The sequence below is a fragment of the Loxodonta africana genome, chromosome 2 (assembly GCF_030014295.1).
Source record: "Loxodonta africana isolate mLoxAfr1 chromosome 2, mLoxAfr1.hap2, whole genome shotgun sequence".
Lineage (NCBI taxonomy): Eukaryota > Metazoa > Chordata > Mammalia > Proboscidea > Elephantidae > Loxodonta > Loxodonta africana.
Window position 1 is genome coordinate 228206523 of NC_087343.1, and position 21653 is coordinate 228228175.

The 21653-nt window shown below is 40.4% G+C and overlaps 1 protein-coding gene across 16 annotated transcripts in view; it reads left to right on the forward strand.

Annotated features, from left to right (window-relative positions):
- Window positions 1–21653, forward strand: part of PCBP3 (poly(rC) binding protein 3) — a 458297-nt gene that overhangs the window by 424218 nt on the left and 12426 nt on the right. For all 16 annotated transcript variants that reach the window (XM_023541009.2, XM_064279587.1, XM_064279588.1 and 13 more), the window contains one exon: window positions 163–204. In XM_023541009.2, the coding sequence (XP_023396777.1) occupies window positions 163–204 (42 nt within the window). The remainder of the gene's footprint in view (window positions 1–162; window positions 205–21653) is intronic.

Genomic DNA, 21653 nt, shown 5'->3' on the forward strand with positions numbered 1-21653 from the left:
AGGATCTGCCATCAGTCCTCCAGACCGGGGACATGGGACAGAGAAGCACATGAAAAAAGAAAGCTCCAACCCAGAGGCCCTGCGTGCAGAGGGGTTGTTTGGGGTTACCACTGGGGACACTCCACACCCACTGGGCACGCTAACAGCATCTCTCTTTTCCAGGCCTACACCATCCAGGGACAGTACGCCATCCCACACCCAGATGTGAGTGTCCCCTCCACCTCCCTCACACCTTTTTTTCTTGTTTTCATTTACCCCTGCATGCCGCTGTTAGTGATGACCAATATTAATATTACACAATAATATTAATACATTCCTAAGTGTTCCTGACCTGTGTCGTATCCACATTACCTGGAATAACCTCTTAATCTCTTAGCACTAACTGTACTCATGGTGAGGACTTGGCCTGATATAAATTATCTCAGTTGTCTGCTGCAGTCCAGAGTTTCCCGCACGCATCTGGTGCTCAAACAGTGACCACACACCTCCCCAGGCCCTGCCCACCCACCTGCACACCAGAGCCACGGACAGGGTGGCCTGAGCCCATTTCCTTGGTGGGCTAGCCTCTTGTGGTGCTTTAGGCACACCTACCAAGTGAGGTGTCTATCGTCAAACAAGCCCTCTAAAGTGTGTTAGAAAGGGGATTTGAACTTTGATGCTGCCAAACTCCTCTCCCCTCACATAGCTCAAGTTGAAAGTCAGGGCCAATGCTAGTGTGGAGACCCAGCTATTGAAGTCCACGGAGCGGGCCTTCTCTTTCACTCCAGGGTCAGTAAATGCTGCACAGGTGTGTCAGTCCTTGTACTGCTACCAAGGGTCATTAGGGCCGGGTCATCTCGTGTCAATAAGGATGTCTCCTGAATGAATGTCAATCAGGATATACTATTAGTACTGGACAATGAGGCATCTTAAAATAAACCATAGAGAGAGAAGCCACAGGACGCCATTGCCTGCACTCAGCAGGGACAGAGATGTGCACTTTCGTGCAATGCCCTGGGGTCAAGGGAGCAGCCCCAGGGTCAAGGGGGGCAGCCCAGGGACAAAGAGGCAGCCCTAGGATCAAGAGGGCAGCCTAGGGTAATGCGGACAGGCCAGGGTCATGGGTGCAGCCCAGAGACAAAGAGGCAGCCCCGGAGTCGTGGGGGCAGCCTGGGACAAAGAGGCATCCTGGGGTCATGGGGGCATCCTGGGATCATGGGAGTAGCACGGGGCCATGAAGGCAGCTCGGGGTCATGAAGGCAGCCCAGGGTCATGGGGGAGGCCTGGGGTCACAGGGGCAGCCCAGGGTCAAGGAAGCAGCTTAGGGTCAATGGGGCAGCCTATGGTCAAGGAGGCAGCTTAGGGTCAATGGGGCAGCCCAGGGTCAAGGAGGCAGCCTAGGGTCAATGGTGCAGCCCAGGGTCAAGGAGGCATCCTGAGGACAGGGGAGCAGCATGCTGCAGCCATGGAGGCTGGATCCTTCTAGGGCCAAGAGATAAGGGAAGCAACCAGTGAACAAAGGACTTCCCTTAAGAGAATCTTGGGTACGCTGGTTAATGGGGTCTGCATAATTGTTGTTGTTGTTAGTTGCCGTCGAGTCGGTTCTGACTCATAGCGACCCTTTGCACAACAGAACAAAACACTGCCCAGTCCTGCACCATCCTTACAATCCTTGTTATGGTTGAGCTCATTGTTGCAGCCACTGTGTCAGTCCACCTCGTTGAGGGTCTTCCTCTTTTCCGCTGACCCGGTACTCTGCCAAGCATGATGTTCTTCTTCAGGGACTGATCCCTCCTGACGACATGTCTAAAGTATGTAAGACGCAGTCTTGCCATCCTCGCCTCTAAGGAGCATTCTGGTCGCACTTCTTCCAAGACAGATTTGTTCGTTCTTTTCGCAGTCCATGGTATATTCAATATTCTTTGCCAGCACCACAATTCAAAGGCATCAGTTCTTCTTCGGTCTTCCTTATTCATTGTCCAGCTTTCACACAGCTTATGATGTGATTGAAAATACCATGGCTTGGGTCAGGCGCACCTTAGTCTTCAGGTTGACATCTTTGCTCTTCAGTACTTAGAAGAGGTCCTTTGCAGCAGATTTGCCCAGTGCAATGCGTCTTTTGATTTCTTGACTGCTGCTTCCATGGCTGTTGATTGTGGATCCAAGTAAAATGAAATCCTTGACAACTTCAGTCTTCTCTCCATTTATCATGATGTTGCTCATTGGTCCAGTTGTGAGGATTTTTGTTTTCTTTATGTTGAGGTGTAATCTATACTGAAGGCTGTGGTCTTTGATCTTCATTAGTACTTCAAGTCCTCTTCACCTTCAGCAAGCAAGGTTGTGTCATCTGCATAACGCAGGTTGTTAATGAGTCTTCCTCCAATCCTGATGCCCCATTCTTCTTCATACAGTCCAGCTTCTCATATTATTTGCTCAGCATACAGATTAAATAGGTATGGCGAAAGAATACAACCCTGACACACGCTTTTCCTGACTTTAAACCACTCAGTATCCCCTTGCTCTGTTCGAACAACTGCCTCTTGATCTGTGTGAAAGGTTCCTCACGAACACAACGAAGTCTTCTGGAATTCCCATTCTTTGCGATGTTATTCATAATTTCTTATGATCCACACAGTCCAATGCCTTTGCATAGTCAATAAAACACAGGTAAACATCCTTCTGGTATTCTCTGCAGTCATCCAGGATCCATCTGACATCAGCAATGATATCCCTGGTTCCACGTCCTCTTCTGAAACCGGCCAGAATTTCTGGCAGTTCCCTGTCGATATACTGCTGCAGCCCTTTTTGAATGATCTTCAGCAAAATTTTGCTTGCATGTGATATTAATGATATTGTTCTATAATTTCCACATTCAGTTGGATCACCTTTCTTCGGAATAGGCATAAATATGGATCTCTTCCAATCAGTTGGCCAGGAAGCTGTCTTCCATATTTCTTGGCATAGACGAGTGAGCACCTCCAGCGCTGCATCTGTTTGTCAAAACATCTCAATTGATATTCCATCAATTCCTGGAGCCTTGTTTTTCGCCAATGCCCTCAGAGCAACTTGGACTTCTTCCGTCAGTACCATCAGTTCCTGATCATATGCCACCTCTTGAAATGGTTGAATATCAACTAATTCTTTTCGGTATACTGACTCTGTGTATTCCTTCCATCTTCTTTTGATGCTTCCTGCATCGTTTAATATTTTCCCCATGGAATCCTTCACTATTGCAACTCGAGGCTTGAATTTTTTCTTCAGTTCTTTCAGCTTGAGAAACCCCGAGCGTGTTCTTCCCTTTTGGTTTCCCATCTCCAGCTCTTTGCACATGTCATTATAATACTTTACTTGTCTTCTCGAGCTGCCCTTTGAAATCTTCTGTTCAGTTCTTTTACTTCATCAAGTCTTCCTTTTGCTTTAGCTGCTCGACGCTCAAGAGCAGGTTTCAGAGTCTCCTCTGACATCCATCTTGGTCTTTTCTTTCTTTCCAGTCTTATCAATGACCTCTTGCGTTCTTCATGGACGATGTCCTTGATGACATTCCACAACTCGTCTGGTCTTCGGCCCCTAGTGTTCAATGCGTCAAATCTATTCTTGAGACAGTCTCTAAATTCAGGTGGGATATACTCAAGGTCATATTTTGGCTCTCGTGGACGTGCTCTGATTTTCTTCAGTTTCAGCTTGAACTTGCATATGAGCAATTGATGGTCTGTTCCACAGTCTGCCCCTGGCCTTGTTCTGACTGATGATATTGAGCTTTTCCATCGTCTTTTTCTACAGATGTAGTCAATTTGATTTCTGTGTGTTCCATCTGGCGAAGTCCATGTGTATAGTCGCCGTTCATGTTGGTGAAAGAAGGTATTTGCAATGAAGAAGTCATTGGTCTTGCAAAATTCTATCATTTGATCTCCGGCATTGTTTCTGTCTCCAAGGCCATATTTTCCAACTACTGATCCTTCTTCTTTGTTTCCAACTTTCACATTCCAATCGCCAGTAATTATCAATGTATCTTGATTGCATGTTCAATCAATTTCAGACTGCAGCAGCTGATAAAAATCTTCCGTCTCTTCAGCTTTGGCCCTAGTGGTTGGTGTGTAAATTTGAATAATAGTCGTATTAACTGGTCTTCCTTGAAGGCATGTGGATATTGTCTTATCACTGACAGCGTTGTACTTCAGGATAGATCTTGAAATGTTCTTTTTGACGATGAATGCAACACCATTCCTCTTCGAGTTGTCATTCCCAGCATAGAAGACTATATGATTGTCCAATTCAAAATGGCCAATGCCAGTCCATTTCAGCTCACTAATGCCTAGGATATTGATGTTTATGCGTTCCATTTCATTTTCCACAATTTCCAGTTTTCCTAGATTCATACCTTGTACATTCCAGGTTCTGATTCTTAATGGATGTTTGCAGCTGTTTCTTCTCATTTTGAGTCATGCCACATGAGCAAATGAAGGTCCCAAAAGCTTTGCTCCATCCACGTCGTTAAGGTTGACTCTACTTTGAGGAGGCAGCTCTTCCCCAGTCATCTTTTGAGTGCCTTCCAACCTGGGGGGCTCATCTTCCAGCACTATATCAGACAATGTTCCTCTGCTATTCATAAGGTTTTCACTGGCTAATGCTTTTCAGAAGTAGACTGCCGTGTCCTCCTTCCTAGTCTTAGTCTGGAAGCTCAGCTGAAACCTGTCTTCCATGGGTGACCCTGCTGGTATGTGGATACCGGTGGCATAGCTTCCAGCATCACAGCAGTACACAAGCCCCCACAGTAAGACAAACTGACAGACACGTGGGAGTATAATTGTATAATTGGTGCCAGAAGAAAGGGAGTGAGAGAAAGGGAAGAGAGGAAACCAGGAAAAGGGAAAGAAAAGAGAAAGAAGGCCCTGCTGCTTCTACCAAAGGGAGGGGAGGTGAAGGTGTGAATCTGTTCGGCTCTCGGCAATGGGAGCAAACCTGAAATTAATTTTGGAAGGCCTTCTTCACTAAGCCATTGTGAGTATTTACCAAGCTTAGCAACTACTCCTCGTAAAACAACGTATGTGTCTTTGCAAGTGTCCAGGGTCAGGTAAAGAGACATTCATCTTATTAAGGGATGAAGGCAGGCCAGGAGAGGTTTTTAAAGAAATGAACACTAAACAAATATTTGAAATTTGGAGACTCAACTCAGTATTATTGCCAGAGAACTTCTATTGAGTAGAAAATAAGTACTGATGGTTTTTCCATTTTAAAAAACTGTTGCAACACACCTGCAAATCAAATCATAGAGAAAAACTGATAGATTTGATTCACCTCTTTCCTCACCCCGGGGCACTCGCCAAGGCTCTGTGTAATGGTCCCTGTGCTTCGACCTTGGATGATTCCTGCTGTACTCTAACTTAAGGCATCTTCTTCCCCAGGCCCTTGGTGTAGACATTCTGACAGACCTCACTCAGGAGCTGGGACATGGCCCACCACACGCCCGCCATCTTCCTCCTGATGGAAACCCATTATTAAGGCTTCAATTGGCCCAAGTTTATTGGCAATGCTAGATGGGCACGGGCTTTGCAGGCAGGGAGGAGGGGGCACAGCTGTCCACATTTAGGAGGTTAGTTGGTTAAGGTCCAGTTCTGTCCATGGCTCATTCCAGTCCCTGCCCTGCCCACCCAATCCCCGAGGGTGTCCTCAGAGCCCACAGGCTCCCCATCTGTCACTGCTGCTACTGCTTTTACTGTGCCTTGGCACCATGACCTCCCTCTGTCCCCCCACAGGTCTCCTCTGCTTTCCTTCCTCGGGTCCCGTGTGGAAATCTGCTCTGTTAGTGACACCCCTCCGCCACCCCCCATTCTCTGTGTTATTGGGAGGGATTGGGGAGAGTGAGTGTGTGAGCCCATTCAGACCCAATGTTTCCCTTGAAAATAAAGAGTTGTGGAAATCTGTAAGACTCTTGCAACAGCAGGCAGAGACCAGGCCCCATAACTCAAGGTAACAGAGAGAAACGTACTGGAAACCTTTTGATTCCAGATACGTGGTGTGTCTGCACTGGTGCCCCTTTCCTAGTTGTCCTACCTGACAGTCCAGCTGTAACTGATGATTGGAAGGAGGATGTGAGCACTGTGGGAAAAGGGACAGGAGATCCCAAATGCAGAAATACATGTGCAGAGCGTGTGCGTGTGTGCACATGTGAGCATGTATGTGCACACCTGTAAATGTGTGTGTGGGCACACGTGAGTATGTGAGCATGTGCGTGTGTGAGTGGATATGGGCATGTGTGTGCATGTACGTGTGAGTGTGTGACCATGTGCATATGTGTGCATGAGTGTGTGTGTGTGCATGAGTGTGTGTGTGCATGAGTGTGTGTGTGTGTATGCATGTGTGTGAGGGGAAGCTCTGTGCATGAGTAGGTTTGATGACTCAAACAGAAGTCCCTGAGTAATGGACAGTCAACATGAAGGCAAAGTTGAGTGGAAAGGACAGCACATTCTTCATTTACTGTGGATGCCGGAGGGCTTACACATTCAAAAATACACACGTGTATCTAAAAGCAGATTTGAAGGCCTGGTAATTTGGATTTTTAAAACTCTGGAACTCAAAGGAAATGCAGTGGTCTGGTGCCTCTAGTGAAGGACATTTTACCTGGTTGCATTAAAGTACAGTTTCCGTTGCCCCAGAGAATAGTTCTAAGATATGCAAAGACCTGCTGGGGCCTTCTGAAAAATAAATGCTCCCCAGGTTTCCTATGCCAGAGAACCTGGAATTCTCACTCACGCCTCTTGAGGCACGGATATTCGAGTTGACAAAAAATGCCTGGTCTGAAATTTCCAAAGATGTGTGTGTGTGATTCTGACTGAGAGATTTGGACTGGTTTGGTTGATTGAATTTTTTATCTACTGGTTACTTTGATCTTTCCCATTATGTCATATAAATGGGTAGTTTCACAGATAATTTGTTTTAGATTAGTTTAAAATAACTTATAATTCACTTTTATCTAGTTACCTCAATGCCTGTGGAAGAGATTTGAAATACTTGGTTATTAATTATACACAGAATGGCTTTCCATGCAAGGAATTCCATTTTCTATATCAATATCATGTGATGAGGTGAACAGCTGTTATTGATCAAATAGTGGCAACATCACAGATGCTTTTTCTTGCAGGCATACAAAATTGAAGACTTGGATAATCACTTAAATAATTACTGTTCCATTTTTAAAGAAAAATAAAATGATTGCTTAGTAACATAGGGGATGATGGCTGGGAAGGCAATTTTTATCCAAGTTTAATATTTAATAGAACTTAGGAAAGTCTCAGTTTTTTAGAACACAAATATAGTAATTATAGGAAATATTAATTAATATGAATTTTGTTGTATAATATAATTGAGTACACAATTTAAATATCTCAACCAAAATGGCTGGTATGTGTACACGATCATCTTCTTTTAACAGCTTTGTCATTTACCGGGCTGTGCGGCACATAGATCAGACACATAGACTATAAGAAAACGTATTCCCTAGATCTAAGGATTTATCTAGAACCAAAATATATGTCTTTTCTATTCCTTGTTTTAAGGAAGGCTCTAGTTTACACTCATTTAGGAAGAATCAGTGGCACCCCTACCTTTGCCCATTTCTGCCAGGCTCTCAGCATACCACTCACATTGTTATGCCTAACAGCTGTGGAAGCTTACAGTGCTTCCCACGCTCAGGCCTTCTGAAGAGGCACATGTGTTACTGCGCGGTGGGGAGAGCTTTGGGTGCTAAAATCAACATTGCTGGGGTCACCGGCTGGTCACTGACCTGACTGACCCAGTCCTCAAGGACAGCTCCAGTCGGTGCAGCCTTGGAAATGATCCGCGTGTTCTTAGCATGTACAGGGGCAGGTGCAGCTCCAGAAAAGACAAGGAGAAACAGCCCAGAACATGCTGGATGTATGAGCAGGAACAGGAAGCTTGCAAAGCCTAGATGGACACATTGAGGGGCTGCTCAGCCCCTCACCCAGTGACTCTGTCACTGTGACTGCAGCATGCGCGTATTCTGTGAAGGAATTGTGTTCTGGAAGAAATCGATGAACTGCAGAAGTATTCTTTATGTGCGAATCTTTATTTCTACTCCAGTATTTCCACATCGCTGCCTTACTTAATATCCCATCATTTAAAGGGGATGCTAAAAACAAGCAGAAATAAAGACAACAACATGCTACAGCTGACAGAGAACTTGCCATCCATGTTAACATACCTGAGCCCTGCACTGAGCCTTAGAAGCAGATAGCAGGACCATCATTCCAGTTCTACACATGAAGGAGTGGAAGCCTGGAGGTTGATCTGCCCAAGTCAGTCAGCAAGTGACACACTCACGCAAGTTCTTGGGTTGCAGCAGAGAACAGTAGTAATGCTGGGAGACTCACTGCTAAGAAGTTTGTTCTTTAGTGAAAAAAGTGGAGAAATTGTAGTAGCATGTTTCCCATAGTTAAAGGAGTCAGAAGGAGGATACAGTTAGAGCCTGCACTGAGTGACCCTCCAATGACTTGTTTTCACGTTAAAGTCTGATAAGCACCCCTAAAGAGGATTGAGTGAGAAGGAAGAATGTGTGGAATCTAAGGAGGTAATAACAGAATGAAGAGAGGGAAGATTCTAAAAAGTACGTCTGAGGAATTTTTTGGAATTAATAAAAAAAAAAAAAAACAGTGCTCACATTCAGGAATCCCAACAAATACTAAGCAGGATAAATCAAGAGAAATCCATCTAAGACATATCCAAGTAAAACTACCTAACACCAATAACAAAAAGCAGTCAGAAAAAAAAAGGATATTACCAAGAAATAATAGTTAGGAAACCAGTTAACTTCTTAACAGCAACAGTGAAAGCCAGAAGACGGCCAGCAGCATAATAAAATAAAATGATTGTCAACCTAAAGTTCTATCCCAAGAGAATCTCTCAAAGATCTAGATACAGACATTTTCAGGCAATCAGAAACTGAGGCAGCTGTAACCAACAGGCTGACAGCAAAGGAGCTTCTGAAGGATGCCCTTCAGAAAGAAGGGAAATAATCTCAGAAGGAAATCTGGAAATGAAGAAGGAATGATGAACAAAGAAGATGGTAAACATTTGGATAAATGAAGACAAACTTTAATTATAAAACCAGTATCAATTCTGTCTAATTTTTGGGCAAAAAATATACACCTAAGATTGGGAGATGGATGAGGGAAATTAAAACAGTCTACAGATCATTGTATTTTTTCAGGAAGAGGTAAAAATACTGAATTTAGACTTTAAGTATCCAAAAACCAAATCCATTGCCATGGAGTTGATTCTGACTTATAGCAACTCTATAGGACAGAGTTGAACTGCCCCATAAGGTTTCCAAGGCTGCGGTCTTTACAGAAGAAGGCTGCCACATCTTTCTCTCACTGAGGGGCTGGTGGGTTCGAACCGCTGACCTTTTGGTGAGCAGCCAAGCACTTAACCACGGTGCCACCAGGCCTCCTCCAACTTCAAGTGTATGTGTTAAAATTTCAAGTTGACAACTAATAGAAGTCGAGTAAATGACCCATAAAAGTGCAGCAGGAAAAATGAGTGAAGGGGAAAAATTCTTCATCAATCCAAAAGAAGAAAAAGAGGGGGAAGAGAAAACCTAGAAAAGCAAGACAATTAAAAAGTACAAAAGAATACTGCAGAAATAAATTTAAATATATGAGTGGGAAGTTATGATCAAAGAACCGCTGGGTGGTGCAAATGGTGAATACAGTCTGCTGCTAACTGGAAGACTGGAGATTCAGGTCCACCCAGAGGCACCTCAGAAAAAGGCCTGGTGACTTAAAAAATAAAAAAAAAAAATTTATTTATTTTATTTTTACTTCCAAAAAATCAGCCATTGAAAACCCTGTGGAGTACAGTTCTACTTGACACACGCAGAATCACCATGACTCAGAATCAACTCCGTAGCAACTGGTAATTGTGATCAAAGTGAAAGAATTAAACTTCCCAGTTACAAACTATATCAGACTCTCTCTTTAAAAAAAACTAAACAAATAGACAAGCAAACAAACAGAAACAAAAATTCCAGCAATGCATTTTTGTCAAGAGACACACCTAAGGACCCAGGAAAACTGAAAGAATGGAAAAAGATATGCCTGGAAAATACTAACCAAAAGAAAACTGGTATAGCTATGCCAATGTTGCTGTTGTTAGTAGCTGTCAAGTCTGCTCCAATTCATGGCAACCCTATGTACAACAGAATGAAATATTGCCCAGTCCTGTGCCATCCTCACAATCATTGCTATGTTTGAGCTCATTTTTGAAGCCACCATGTCAATCCATCTCATACAAGGTCTCCCTCACTTTCACTGAGCCTCTACTTTACCAAACATAATGTCCTTTTCTAGCAATCATCTTTGCTGATGATGTGTTCAAAGTAAGCAAGTTGAGGTTTAGCCATCCTCGCTTATGAGGAGCATTCTAGCTACACTTCCTCCAACACTGATTTGTTTGTTCTTTTGGCAGTCCACAGTATATTCAATATTCTTCAACAACACTACAATTTAAATGTGTCAGTTCTTCAGACTTCCTTTTTTATTGTCCAGGCTTTGCATGCATGTGAGACAATTGAAAAGACCATAGCATGGGTCAGGCACATCATAGTCATCAAAATGTCACCTTTGCTTTTTAAGATTTTAAAGAGGTCTTTTGCAACACCTTCCCCATGCATTATGTCATTTGATTTCCTGACTGCTACTTCCATGGGCATTGATTGTTGATCCAAGTAGAATGAAATCCTTGACAACTTCATTTTCCTCACCATTTATCATGATGTTTTTATTGGTCCAGCTGTGACAATTTTTGTTTTCTTTATGTTCAGGTGTAATCCATATTGAAGGCTGTAGTCTGTGACTTTCATCAGTTAAGTGCTTCAAGTCCTCTTCCCTTTCAGCAAGCAAGGTTGTATCATCTGCATATGTTAATGAATCTCCCTTCAATCCTGGTGCCATGTTCTTTTTCATACAGTGCAGGTTCTCAGACTATTTGCTTAGAATGCAGATTGAATAAATAATGTGAAAGAATACAACCCTGCTGCACACCTTTTCCAATTTTAAACTACTCAGTATACCCTTGTTCTACTTGAAAACTTTATGGAAAGCTGTTTTAATATCAGTGGCATGAAACACAACACTTTAAGGCACTGCATATTAATAAAAGTTCAGTTCACTAGAAAATACAATTGAAAATTTGCACCTAAAACATAGCATTAAATATATTTAAAATATATATATGTATTTACAAACTGTAAAGAGAATTTGACAGACCTCTTGATGGGAACTTAACATGCCTCTGTAAATAATTGATAGGTCAAGTAGACAAGCATAAAGAAGATATTAACAGGACAATCAGTGCAGCTGATCTAATTGTCATGTGTAGAAGTCTATACCTAGCACAGCCATAGAATTCATGGAAACATTTACAAACTTGAACAGATGATAGGCCATAAAGCAGGTGTCAGCAACTTTCAAAAATTGGAACGATATAGGCCATACTCTGTCTTCACAAAGCAATTAAGTTGAAATCAATAATGAAAAAATGGCTTAAAAACAAAAAAAAAACCTTCTCTTTATTGAAAGCTATTAAGGAAGACTAAAATAAATGGAGAGGCATACCATATTCATGGATAGGAATGATAAGTATCTTAAATATGTCAGTTCTTTCCAAATTGATATACAAATGCAATACAATTCCCATCAAAATCTTAACAAGGTTTTTTGAGGAACTTAACATGTTTCTAAACTTGTGTGGAAAGGGCCTTGACAAGGGCCAAAAAATCAGCAGATATTCCTGAAAAGAATATATGATAGGGATATTTGTCTTACTATATACTGAACACTTATTATAAGGTATGATAATTAAGACAGTGTGGCTTAGGTGCAAGGAGAGACAAATAAACCAATGAATCCGACCAGAGGGCCTGGGGACACACCCACACATGTAAGGAAACCTAGTATGTGTCAGAGCTTCACTGCAGATCAAAGTGGAAAGAATGGGGGAATCATGAATGATGTCAGGACAGTGGTTCATCCACATGGAGAAATGGTCGTTATGACATTACAAAACAGAAAGTTCTTTATATATCAAGGACACCAACATGAGAGAAAAAGAAAACTTTAACACTTTTCCAATAAAGTATAAAATAATATTTGCATGTTTTCAGGGCAAGGAAAGACTTCTTAAAGAAAACAAAAAATACAATCCATAGAGGAAAATACTGATGAATTTGACTACATTAAAATTTAAAACTTCTATTTATCTAAAGACACCATAAGGAGAAGTAATATGAAAAGTTACAAACTGAAAAAAGATCTTTTCAACACATGTAATGGATAACCAATATAGGATTCATATCCAAAATCTCTAAGACATTCTTGTGGATCAGCAAAAGGCAACTCAATTAAAAAAAAAAAAAAGGCAAAAGACTCAAATGAGCATTTCACAGAAGAGGAAATGTGAATGTAGGTTAAATCACCATGGTGGTGGTCTCTTTTTTGACCAGAGTCGTAGGAGCATGGGTGCATTTATTTCGTGAAAATTCATTGAGGTATATACTTATGAATATGTGTGATTTTATTTGCCTGTGTTTTTAAAATTTATATAACAGGCTTTATTTTGTAGAGCAGTCCTAGGTTTACAGAAGAATTGTACAGAAAGTGTAGAGAGTTCCCATATATGCCTCTCCCCCAGCACACTGTTTTCTTCTATTACTAATATCTTGCATTCACATAGTACATTTGTTATAATTGATGAACAATATCGATGCCTTATTATTAACTAAAGTCCGTAGCTCACAGTAGGGTTCACTCTGTGTTGTACAGTCTATGGATTCTGAAAAATTCATAATGTCATGTGTTTATCATTACAGTATGATACAGAATAGTTTTGCTGCCCTAAAAATCCCCTGTGGTCCACCTATTCATCCCTCCCCCATCCACCTGAACCCCTAGCAACCACTTATCTTTTCACTGTCTATAGTTTTGCCTTTTCGAGAATGTCATATAGTTGGAATCATACAGTGTGTAGCTTTGTCATACTGGCTGCTCTCACATAGTAATATGCATTTAAGCCTCCTCCATGTTTTTTCATGGCTTGATAGCTCATTTATTTTTATCGCTGAATAATCCTCCATAAAATGGATAAACAAACTGTGGTACATCCCTTCACCTATTGAAGGACATCCTGGTTGCTTCTAATTTTTGGCGATTATGAGTAAAGTACCCCACACGTATGTCAATTTGTTGTACTGTAGTGGCTTGCCTGTTGCTGTGATGCTGTAAGCTATGCAACCTGTATTTCAAATACCAGCAGGGTCACCCATGGTGAATGGTTTCAGCGGAACTTCTAGACTAAGACAGACTAGGAAGAAGCACCTACCAGTCTGCTTCTGAAAAAAATTGGTCGGTGAAAACCTTATAAATAGCAGTGGAACACTCTCTGGTATGGAAAAAAAAAAAAGGAAGACACTCAAAATACAACTGAGGAAGACTTGCCTCTTCAGAGTAGACTGGGTGGAGTAAAGCTTTCAGGACCTTTATTTGCTAAGGTGGCATAACTCAAAATGACAAGAAACAGCTGCAAACATTCATTAATAATTGGAACATGGAATGTACAAAGTATGAATCTAGGAAAATTGGGAGTCATGAATCACAAACTAGATAGTAGACAAGGATCAACTTCAGTGAAGGATAGGACAATACACAATACAGGGAAAGTCAGCACAACTGGAGCAAAGCAAAAGCTAAGAGGTTTCCTGGATGCATCCAAACACTTTGAGGGCCAGAGTAGCTGGGGCTGGGGTCTGGGGACCATTGTTTCAGGGGACATCTAGGTCAATTGGCATAATAAAATTTTTTTTTAAGGAAATATTCTACATCCCACTTTGGTGAGTGGCATCTGGGGTCTTGAAAGCTTTCGAGCAGCCGTCTAAGAAACATCAATTAGTCTCATCGCACTTGGAGCAAAGGCAAGTGAAGAAAACCAAAGACGCAAGGAAAATACTAGCCCAAAGGACTGAAGGACCAAATGAACCAGAGACTCCACCAGCCTGAGACCAAAAGAACTAGATGGTGTCTGGCTACCACCGATGACCACCCTGACAGGGAACACAACAGGGAGTCCCAGGCAGAGTGGGGGAGAAATGTAGAACAGAAATTCATGTAAAAAGACCATACTTATTTTTTTTAATGGTCTGACAAAGACTGGAGGAACCCCTGAAACTATGGCCCCCAGACACACTGTTAACCCAGAACTGAAACCACTTCAGACAAAGATTAGACAGGAGTATAAAACAAAAAATAATACACTTGAGGAATGTACTTCGTAGTTCAATCAGATATACGAGACCAAATGGGCAGCTCCTGTCCAAAAGCGGGATAAGAAGGCAGGAAGGTACAGGAACTTGTCAAATGGACGTGGGGAGCCCGGGGTGGAAGGAGGAGTGTGCTCTCACATTGTGGGAGTTGTACATAATGTCACAAAACAATACGTGTATAAATTTCTGTATGAGAAATTGAGCTGTAAACTTTCACGTGAACACAATTTTAAAAAAATGAAATGGACTGCATAAAAATCAATATCCTAGGCATTAGTGAGCTGAAATGCATTGGTATAGGCCATTTTGAATCAGACAATCATAGGGCCTACTATGCCAGGAATGACAAGTTGAAGAGGAATGACGTTACATTCATTGTCAAAAAGAATGTGCAAGATCTGTCCTGAAGTACAATGCTGTCAGTGATAGGATAATATCCATACGCCTACAAGGAAGATCAGTTAATATGACTGTTATTCAAATTTACACATCAATCACTAAGGCCAAAGATGAAGAAATTGAAGATTTTTACCAACTTCTGCAGTCAGAAGTTGATCTAACATTCAATCAAGATGCATTGATAATTACTGATGATGGGAATGCAAAAGTTGGAAACAAAGAAGAAGGATCAGTAGTTGGAAAATATGGCCTTGGTGATAGAAACAATGCTGAAGATTGGGTCTTCCTCTCTATGGGGCAGCTGTACTCTGTCTTATAGGGTCGCTATGGGTCAGAATCGACTCGATGGCAATGGGTATCCTGGAACATGGAATATCTCACCATTTATTTAGATCTTTGATTTCTTTCATCAGAGTTTTGTACTTTTCCTCATATAGATCTTGTACATATCTTTAGATTTATACCTAAGTATTTCATTTGATGGTGCTGCTAATGTAAATAGTGTTGTGTCTTTTATTTTAAATTCCAATTGTTCATTGCTGGTATATAGGAAAGCAGTTGGCTTTTGTATATTAACCTTGTCTTCTGAAACCTTATTATAATAGCTTATTAGTTCCAGGAGTTTTTGTTGTTGTTGATTCTTCGGGATTTTCTACATAAACAATCATGTCATCTTCAAACAAAGACAGGTTTATTTCTTCCCAATCTGTATCCAGTAGGATCACCTTTCTTGGGAATAGGCGTAAGTATAGATCTCTTCCAGTCAGTTGGCCAGGTAGCTGTCTTCCAAATTTCTTGACATAGACGAGTGAGTACTCCCAGCACTGCATCCATTTGTTGAAACATCTCAATGCTATTTCATCAATTCCAGAACCTTGTTTTTCACCAATGCCTTTGGTGAAGCTTGGACTTCTTCCTTCAGTACCATTGGTTCCTGCTCATACGGTACTTCCTGAAATGGTTGAACATCAACCAATTCTTTACCTGTACATAGATCAAGAAGCAGTTGTTCGAACAGAACAAGGGGACATTACATGGTTTAAAGACAGGAATGGTGTGTGTCAGGGTTGTATCCTTTCACCATACTTATTCAATCTGTATGCTGAGCAGATAATCCAAGAAGCTGGACTATGTGAAGAAGAACGGGGCATCAGGATTGGAGGCAGACTCATTAACAACCAGTATTATGCAGATGGCACAATCTTGCTTGCTGAAAGTGAAGAGGACTTGAAGGACTTACTGATGAAGGTCAAAGGCTACAACCTTCTGTATGGATTACACCTCAACATAAAGAAAACAAAAATCCTCACAACTGGACCAATAAACAACATCATTATAAATGGTGAACAGATTGAAGTTGTCAAGGATTTCATTTTATTTGGATCCACAATCAAAACCCATGGAAGCAGCAGTTAAGAAATGAAAAGATTGGGCAAATCTGCTGCAAATGACCTCTTTAAAGTGTGGAAAAGCAAAGACGTCACCTTGAAGACTAACATGCGCCTGACCCAAAACCATGATATTTTCAGTCACCTCCTATGCATGTGAAAGCTGGGTGATGAATAAAGGAGACTAAAGAAGAATTGACACCTTTGAATTGTGGTGTTGGTGAAGAATATTGAATATACCATGGACTGCCAAAAGAACAAACAAATCTGTCTTGAAAGAAGTACAACCAGAATGCTTCTTTAGAAGTGAAGATGGTGAGATGAAATCTCATGTACTTTGGACATGTTATCAGGAGGGATCAGTCCCTGGAGAAGGACATCATGTTTGGTAGAGGGTCAGCAAAGAAGAGGAAGACCCTCAATGAGATGGATTGACACAGTGGCTGCAACAATGGGCTTAAGCATAACAACGTTTGTGAGGTGGCACAGGACCAGGCAGTGTTTTGGTTGCTATGAGTCAGAACCAACTCGACCGCACCTGACAACAACAATAATTTGTATACTTTTTATTTCCTTTTCTTGTCTAGTTGGTTTAACTAGGACTTCCAGTATGATATTGAGTAGGAGTGGTAAGAGTGCCTTATCTTATTCCCTGTCTTAGAGGGGAAAACCCAAAAAAGCACCTAGTTTTTTACCTTTTTTTTTTTTATGATGTTAGCTGTAGGTTTTTTGAAGAGGTTCTTTATCAAGTTGAGGAATTTCTCCTCTGTTCCTAGTTTGCTGAGGATTTTTAACATTCATGTTGGGTTTTGTCAGATGCTTTTTCTGCATTTATTGATATGATCATATGCTTTTTCTTCTTTAGCTTGTTGATGTGATTACTTACCTTAATTGATTTTTAAGTGTTGAACCAGCCTTGCACACCTGGAATAAATCACACTTGGTCATGGTGTATAATTCTTTTTATGAATTGTTACATTTGATTTGCTACTATTTTGTTAAGGACTTTTGCATCTATGTTCATGAGAGATATTGGTTTGTAGTTTTCATTTTGTAATGTCTTTGTCTATTTTGGTATTAGGGTAATGCTGACCTCATAGAATGAGTTAGGAAGAGTTCCTTCTGCTTCTATTTTATGGAACAGATTGTAGAAAGTTTAGTACCGTTTTTCCTCAAATATTTTGTATGATTCGCTAATGAAATCATCTGAGCCTGGTGTTTTTTTTAATAGATATAAAAACCAAAACCAAACCCTTTCCCATCAAGTCGATTTGACTCATAGTGATCCTATAGGCCTGTTAATATTACCTATTTCTCTTTGTGTGAGTTTTGGTAGATTGTGTCTTTCAAGGACTTAGTCCATTTCATTTAAGTTATCAAATTTATAAACAAAGAGTTGTTCATAATATTTCTTTATTATCTTTGTAATTTCCATAGGGTTGGTAGTTATACAACAGTGTTTCATTTTGTTTGTACAGAAGGTCTCTATGAATCAGAATTGACTCCACAGCACTTAACAACAATAGTAGTGATAGCCCCTATTTAATTTCTGATATTAGTAATTTATGTCTTCTATCTTTTTTTCTGGAAATCCTGGTGGCGTAGTGGTTAAGTGCTACGGCTGCTAACCGAGGGGTCTGCAGTTCGAATCCGCCAGGCACTCCTTGGAAACCCTATGGGGCAGTTCTACTCTGCCCTGTAGGGTCACTATGAGTTGGAATCAACTCGACAGCAGTGGGTTTGGTTTTTTTGGTTTTATCTTTTTTTCTTGATTTATCAATTTTCTTGATCTTTTCCAAGAACCAGCCATTGATTTTGTTCATTTTCTCTACTGTTTTCCTGTTGTCAAATTTATTGATTTCTGCTCTGATTTTTATTATTTCTTTTCTTCTGAGTATTTTGGATTTAATTTGCTCTTCCATTTTTTAGTTTCCCAAAGTGGAAATTTTAACTTCAGGCTTTTCTTATTTTGTAATATATGCTTTCAATGCTACGTATTTTTCTGTAAGCACTGCTTTTACTGCATCCCCCAAATTTCGATAAATTGTGTTTTCATTTAGTTCAAAATATTTTTTTAACTTCTTTTGAGACTTCTTTTACCCATGTTTATTTGGAAGTGTGTTGTTTAATCTTCAAATATGTGTAGTTTTTCTAGCTATCTTTCTGTTACTGATATCTAGTTTAATTAGATTGTGGCCTAAAAAGATGCTATGTATGCTTTTCTATTCTTTTAAATTAGTTAAGATGTGTTTTATGGCCCAGAATGTAGTCTGTCTTGGTGAATGTTTCATGTGAGCTTGAGAGGAACGTGTACTCTGCTGTTGTTGGATGCAGTATTCTGTAAATGTCAATTAGATCCAGTTGTTTGATGGTGCTGTTCAGCAACCATATCCTTACTTATTTTCTGCCTGCTGGATCTGTCAGTTGCTAGAAGGGCGCTGATGCCTCCAACATAGTAGATTTTTCTATTTCTCTTTGAAATTCTATTAGTCTTCGTCTTATATATTTTGATGCTCTGTTGTTAGGTGTATACACATTAAGGATTAATATATCTTTCTGGAGAGTTGATGGCTTCATCATTATGTAATATCCATTTTTATCCTTGGTAACTTTCCTTGCTCTGAAGGCTGCTTTATCTGAAATTAAAATAGCTACTCCAGCTTTCTTTAGACAAGTGTCAACATAGTGTATCTTTCTCCATCCCTTTTCTTTTTATCTATTTGTGTCTGTATTTAAAGTGGGTTTCTTGTAGAGAACACACAGTTGAGTCTTGGGTTTTTGTTGTTGTTGTTGTTGTTTGTTTGTTTTGTTCTAATTCATTCTGAAAATCTGTATCTTTTAATTGGTGTATTTGGACCATTCACACTTAAAATTATTATTGATGAAGTTGGATTAATATCTACCATATTTGTAACTTTTTTTTTTATTACTCTAGGTCTTTTTTTTTTTTTTTTGCCTTACTCTCTCTAAGCATGTAGTTCTTTTTTAAAAAATAGTGGTTGCCCTAGAATTTGCAGTATACATTTACAGCTAATCTAAGTCCACTTTCAAATAATACTCTACTGCTTCATAGGTAATGCCCTTATTCCCAGTTCCTCCCTCTCATTCTTTATTATGTTGCTGTCATTCATATCACTTATCCATATAATCCATCTCGTATAATCTCCTGACACATTGTTATTTTGAACAATCTGTTATCTATTAACCCAGACCCAGTGCCATCGAGTTGATTCCAACTCATAGCGACCCTATAGGACAGAGTAGAACTGCCCCGTTATCTATTAGATGAATTAAAAATAAGAAAAATAAAAGATTTATTTTACCTTCACTTATTTCTTCCTTTTTATATAGATCTGTGAGTTTCTGACCTATATCATTTTCCTTCTCTCCGAAGAACTTTTTTTAACATGTCTTGCCAGGCAGATCTATTGTAATAAATTCCCTCAATTTTTGTTTGTCTGAGAAAGTCTCTCACTTTTGAAGGATAATTTCACTTGGTACATAATTATCGGTAGGTGTTTTGTTTCCTTCAATACTTTAAAATTTCATTCCACTCTCTTCTTGTTTGTGTGGTTTCTGAAGAAAAGTCTAATGTAATTCATATCTTTGTTCCTCTGTAGATAAGGTGCCCCCTGCCTGTGACTTCTTTCAAGATTTTCTCTTTGTCTTCGATTTTCTACAGTTTGAATGTGATGCCTGGGTTTATATGTTTTGGTATTTATCCTGCTTGGTGTTCTTTGAGCTTCCTGAATCTGTGGTTTGGTGTCTGTAATTAATTTTTGACAATTCTCAGCCATTCTTATGTCCAATATTTCTTCTGTTTCTATTGCTGCCCTCCGTCTGGAATTCACATGTTGCATATGTTGCACCTTTTGTAATTGCTCCACAGTTCTTGGGTATTATGCTCCTTTTTTTTTTTTTTTTTTTCCATTCTTTTTTGTCTTTGCTTTTCATTTTGGGAAATGTCTATTGACATATATTGAAGCTCATCGATTCTTTCCTTGACCCTGTCCAGTCTACTGATGAGACCATCAAAGGCATTCTTTATTTCTGTTACAATGTTTTTTTTTTATTTCTAGCATTGCCATTTGGTACCTTCTTAGAGTTTCCACATCTTTGTTTACAGTACCCATTTCTTCTTTCATGTCGTTTGCTTTTTCCATTAGATCCCTTAATGTATTCAATCATGCTGTTGTTGTTAGCTGTCGAGGAGTTGTGCGTTTCCTCATTTTCATTGACCCTCTATCAGACATGTTGTCCTTTTCTAGCTACTGGTCTTTCCTAATGACATGTCCAAAGTAAATGAGTTCAGTTCTTGCCATCCTCACTTCTAAGCAACATTTAGGTAGTTTTTCTTCTAAGACTGATTTGATCATTCTTTTTGCAGGCCGTGGTATATTCAGTATTCTTTGCCAACACCATAGATATGAAGTTGTCAACAAACAATGATAATCATAGTTATTTTAAATTTTTGGTGTGATAATTCTAAAATCTGTGCCATAGCTCTGGTTCTTTAGATTGTGGTTTTTTGTTTTTGTTTTTTGTTTTTTTGCCTTTTAGTATGCCTCATAACATCTTGTTGAAAGCTAGACATGATGTATCAGGAGAAAGAACTGGAGTAAATAGTCCTTTAGTGTAAAGTTTTTGCTTAGCTGGATTGGAGTTTGGAAACCCTGGTGGTGTAGTGGTTGAGATCTACGGCTGCTAACCAAAAGGTTGGCAGTTTGAATCCACCAGGCGCTCCTTGGAAACGAGCTCTACTCTGTCCTATAGGTTCGCTATGAGTCAGAATAGACCCAGTGGCAGTGGGTGTGTGTGTGTGATTGGAGTTAAGCCATGTTTACCATTTGCTTTAGCAAACAGTTTGTCAGAGGCTAAAATTTCCCTTGGTATCCTTGGTTTTGTTTTTTTTTTTTTTTTCTCCTGTTGTCTTTGGGTTTCCCTAGATAAAAAAAAACAAAAAACATACTCCTTCTTAAATAAGGCCTGAGGCCTACAGGTCTTTTAGCTGTAATCCACTGTCATTATACTGGAGCCCTGATGATGTGGTGGTAAGGCATAGGGGAAGGGGAAGTATTCTATAGCACTATGGTTAGGTCTCAGTCTTTAGTGGGCCTGTGCCCCTGGGCTTTGACCATGACGGCTTCTCAGCTCCCTTCCTCCAAGATGACACAGGAAGGCTAGAGGGGACTAGAGTTAGGCATTTCCTTTCCCGGACATGGAAGGCTAGAAGGGGCTGGAGTTAGATATTTCCCTTTCCCTGCATAGGCCAGATGAGACTGGAATTGGTTATTTCCTCCCCCCACATTGGTTAGGCTTTGGTAAAACCCACATTGTTTAGACTCTGATAAAATAGTTTCCCTCGAGGACAGGCCATTGTCAAGGAGAACAGGGACCTCTGGGCATATTTCACAATGGTTACTTTTCTCCTCCCCTGCTGGAAGAATGAGGGGATTTTTCTCCAGTTTTCACAATAAGAGCCTAGTAGGGCTCCTGGAGGTAAAACTCACAAGCATGTGGGACTCCCCTAAGGCTGGGCCCCCAGAGTTTTTAACTCT